This window comes from Corvus brachyrhynchos, unplaced genomic scaffold, assembly GCF_000691975.1.
Source record: "Corvus brachyrhynchos isolate BGI_N302 unplaced genomic scaffold, ASM69197v1 scaffold200, whole genome shotgun sequence".
Classification (NCBI taxonomy): domain Eukaryota; kingdom Metazoa; phylum Chordata; class Aves; order Passeriformes; family Corvidae; genus Corvus; species Corvus brachyrhynchos.
In genome coordinates, this window is record NW_008236184.1 from 165,731 (window position 1) to 170,251 (window position 4,521).

At 37.9% G+C, this 4,521-nt stretch overlaps 1 protein-coding gene across 1 annotated transcript in view; it reads left to right on the top strand.

Moving 5' to 3' along the window:
• HERC1 (HECT and RLD domain containing E3 ubiquitin protein ligase family member 1) overlaps positions 1 to 4,521 on the top strand; it is a 70,346-nt gene that overhangs the window by 31,679 nt on the left and 34,146 nt on the right. The window contains 7 exon segments of the mRNA XM_017737136.1: positions 778 to 971; positions 1,891 to 2,046; positions 2,281 to 2,387; positions 2,617 to 2,727; positions 2,809 to 2,985; positions 3,612 to 3,851; positions 4,046 to 4,129. Coding sequence (XP_017592625.1) covers positions 778 to 971; positions 1,891 to 2,046; positions 2,281 to 2,387; positions 2,617 to 2,727; positions 2,809 to 2,985; positions 3,612 to 3,851; positions 4,046 to 4,129 — 1,069 coding nt within the window.

Here is a 4,521-nt window from a genome sequence, read left to right on the forward strand (position 1 = left end):
AAAGAGTAGTCACATTATTCATAGGAAGGATGCAAATAAGACTAACAAGTATTTTTCAGTTGCAAGTGTTTGGACCTGAATAGTCACAACTTTGTGGTTTGTAAACACCATATTCTAGTAATCCCCACTTTGCTACTTTAGTTTTGTATGTAAGTGTGTTCAGTTGGTGTGATAAGACTTTCTGTTGCTGTATAAACGTCATTTGTGTAAAAGCAATACTAATAATGTTCCTCAGAGCCTGACATTGTACTTCTTTCTGTAATATGAAATAATTTTCTGAGGAATAGTGGTCTCTGCTAGACTGTGAGACAGCGTGCAAAGTCCTTGCAATACTTAAGTATTTAGTCTTAGTAAAGAAAACACCAGTGGAGAAAGTATTTTCTAGTTGAAGTTTGATACACGGTATATGCATCTTCATTTCAGTGTATGTACAACATGTTGCATTTACCTGCCAAATCTATTATGTGAAAAAGCCCTATAATCCTACACCAAAAGAACCCCCCCAAACCCATAGAAACAGCACCCCATCTTTAGAAATTGCATTGGAATTATGATCAATTAACAAAGTTACTCTTTTTTCCTTAGAAAGTGCTGAAAATGTATCCTTTGACTCAAAAGATTAGACAGTTTTAATGTGTTTAAAAATAGGGTTAAAATAATAATAAGAATTAAAGCCTGTGGTGGAGGGTGTAGGATGGGGAAGAGTAACTTGCTGCAATTATTGTTCCTTGGATCAGCTCTCAAATACTCCTGCTTCTTCTTTGTGTGTGTGTACAGAACCTATGCTGATAAACTGAGCCCAAAGGTGGTGCAATCTTTGCTGGATTTATTATGCAGCCAGCTGAAGAACTTGTTATCACAAGCTGGTGTGATGCTGATGGCTTCCTTTGGAGAAGGGGAAGGTGAGGAAGGTGAAGTGGAATCAAAAAAGGCAGATTCGAATGGTGATAATGAGAAGAGAGACTTCAGAGGTAATTATCCTGCGTAATTTCTGTTACAGTTCTAAAATACCACAAAACATAATAGAAGAAACCACTGAATGCTGAGGGTCCTTATCCACTCTATTGTGTGTTTGTTTTTGTCAGGTCATTTTTAACTCTGTAAATTAGATTAAAGTCATCAATTGATTTTTTGCTCAGTTTAGAATTATATAGAATCAATGCACAAAGCTGCAAGGATAGGAGCAGGCTGAGAATAAGAATTACTTCATTGGGTTTGGAATTAGGAAGAGAATACAGTTTTCCTTGAAAAATGAGTTGGTGGTGGTAGAGTTTTTCATAAATGTGGTCATAGGAATTTAAATACCTCAATTCCAAACCACAAATAAATATGGCTTTATTCAGGAAATTGTTTTATTTGCTTTGTATTACGCAGTTTTGCAGTCTGAGTGGATGGCAGGAGGGTGACACTACTGTGTCTTATGAAAAAATCTGCAACAAAAGATTTTCTGAAATACTGGTATCCTCACATAGCTTGCAGTCCCTTAATGAGCATTTTGAATTTCTGTGGAAATTGAGTTTGAAGAACTTTTAATTGTAGCCTGGTTTTAAGTGTAACATATGTTTTTGTTTGTGCTTTTAACTGTCTTCACTTATAAATAATGCAAAGGCTAATGAACTAATAAAATAATCAGGAATCAGAATATGAGCTCTTCCCATAGAGATCTCCCTCCCTTACCATGACCCACAAAAGTTTAATGTTATTTTCTCTCTCTGTCTTGCTGAGGAGCAAGAGTGAGAGCATAGCTTGGTGGGCACCCACCAGCCAGCCAAAGTTAACAGCCAGCTGCCATGTAATAACTGATCATTGTGCTTTTACCTGCGGAACAGGACTTCTAGTCAAGTTGTAATATTAAGGTTGTAAATGAAAACTTTTGGTTTAACTTCCTAGCTGCCCTCCGAAAGCAGCATGCAGCAGAATTGCACCTGGGAGACTTTCTTGTTTTCCTGCGTAGAGTTGTGTCTTCAAAAGCAATTCAGTCCAAGATGGCATCTCCGAAGTGGACAGAAGTCCTTCTTAACATTGCTTCCCAGAAGTGTTGCTCAGGTATGATCGTGTCAAAATGTGCCCCATGGTTACTTTGCATTTCTGTAGTGCAGTTACAAAAATTAAGCCCTGTTAGAACATGTATTACATAGTGAATGTTCATAGTGAACAGTTCAAACTAACTACAGTACATGTGTGCAGGGATTACGCTCTGGGGCACTGGGGGCATGGAGCCAGGGGCAGGCCTGAAGCAGAAGTAATTTTAAGATTATTGACACATTGTTCCATCTTCAGGAGTTCCATTGGTTGGCAATCTGAGGACTAGACTGCTTGCGCTTCATGTACTAGAAGCTGTGTTACCTGCTTGTGAATCTGGTGTTGAAGATGACCAAATGGCTCAGGTCTCTATAAGCTTTTACACCTGTCTCTTCAAAAAGTCTCTTAAAGTTATAAATGTTTCATAGGTTTGTTCAAAATCCAAATCAAGTGAGGCTCAGTGTAGTTATTTTTTAATCTAAGAGCACTAAATATCTTGATGTTTATACCTATGAAGCAAAGTAAAACAATATAATGTTACTGTTGTCCTCATGTTGGAGTTAAAATGATCTGAATTCTGTCCCAATGCCCCAGGTTGTTGAACGATTGTTCTCACTTCTGTCAGACTGCATGTGGGAGACTCCGATAGCCCAGGCCAAACATGCAATTCAAATAAAGGAGAAAGAGCAAGAAATGAAGCTCCAGGTAACAATGCTTGTACTTTGACTCATGTCTGAATGCAGCTGAATTGCATTTACCACAAATATTTTGTCCTATTTCTGGTAGAAGCAAGGAGAGTCTGAGGATGAAGATGAGAATCTTCCCATCCAGGAAGTGTCCTTTGATCCTGAGAAAGCTCAGTGCTGCATAGTGGAGAATGGGCAGATTCTAACTCATGGAAGTGGAGGCAAAGGATATGGTTTAGCATCCACTGGAGTTACTTCTGGGTGTTACCAGTGGAAGGTAGGTTGCATAAATGGGAATTTCTTACCTTCTCTCACATTGTTTTGGAAAAGTGCTATGATTTATTAACAGCAGCTGCCTGTGCTTTTCGCTTATGACAAGATTCTTGAGTAAATTGCAGTGTTGCATTTATTGTTGGACTCCATGATCTTAAGGATCTTCTTCAACTTAAATAATTCTGTGATTTTCAATCCAAAGGGAAGAGTTTGTGGCTGCTTTGAGTGCTGGAATTTTGAGTATTTCAACACACGCTGGAGACTCTGAATGCGTGGTGTGTGTTTCTAGTGGTAATGGTACTTGTCCCTAAGGTCCATAGTCAGCATGCATGTGCAGTTTTGCAAAACCTACCTACTGAATTATGTAGATTTAGGATTTTCTTTTTGTAGAAAAGCATTTCACAAAGACACATCGGTCTGACTACAAGAACAGTGTTTAATACATCATTTGGAGTGATTTTTTTAATGGTTTTACCATATAAACTTACTATTTTTCTTATTAAAAGCTTCTGTGAAAAACAGTTAAGAGTAGACATACATATGTATAAGGAAGATTTTCATTTCTTTGTTGTGTGAAAGTCTATATTCCTGATTTTTTTTTCCCCCCCGTGTGTGTGTTTTGCCTGCTAGTTCTACATTGTGAAGGAGAACCGAGGCAATGAAGGCACTTGTGTGGGAGTGTCTCGCTGGCCAGTGCATGACTTCAACCATCGCACTACCTCAGATATGTGGCTCTACAGAGCCTACAGTGGCAACCTCTATCACAATGGAGAGCAGACTTTGACTCTGTCAAGCTTTACCCAAGGAGATTTCATCACATGTGTGTTAGATATGGAAGCAAGAACTATTTCCTTTGGTAAAAATGGAGAGGTATTTAACATCAGTTGGTTTTTTGGTGGTTTTTTTGTAATGGTAATATGGCATGGATAAGCATTAGAGTTAAAACATGTGGCAGTTTCAGAACTTAGAAGATTTATAATACAGACATAACTTCTTTATGTTTCATGTTTTTGCTTGTTGAGGTGTTCTAAGATTGAAGGAGTTTTGTTCTATTTCTTCACTAGGAGCCAAAACTAGCTTTTGAAGATGTAGATGCAGCTGAGTTATACCCTTGTGTTATGTTCTATAGCAGTAACCCAGGAGAGAAGGTAACTTAAATGTTTGTCTGTGTAGGCATATTGGTTTTGGCTGGGATAAAGTCAGTATTTACCATAGCAGCCTGTATGGTGCTGCTTTGAATTACTGACCAAAACAGTGTTGGTCATACACAGTGTTTTAACTACTGTAATCTATTGTAAATTTAAGATGTATTTTATTGCTTAGAATAAATTTAAAGACTTAGTGTTCTACACAAAAATTCTATTCCCCAGAAACCAAGGAGAATGTGGTATTAGGATTTCTAGATAGTCTTGTGTGAGAAACCGTGAAATACGTAATTTTGGCATCGTTGAATCTGAAGGATGGAGGTTTTGCTCAGTGTTAAGGTGGATTTCCTAGGGGTTCCAGGGGGAAAAAAAAAGACAATGATATTAACTATTTC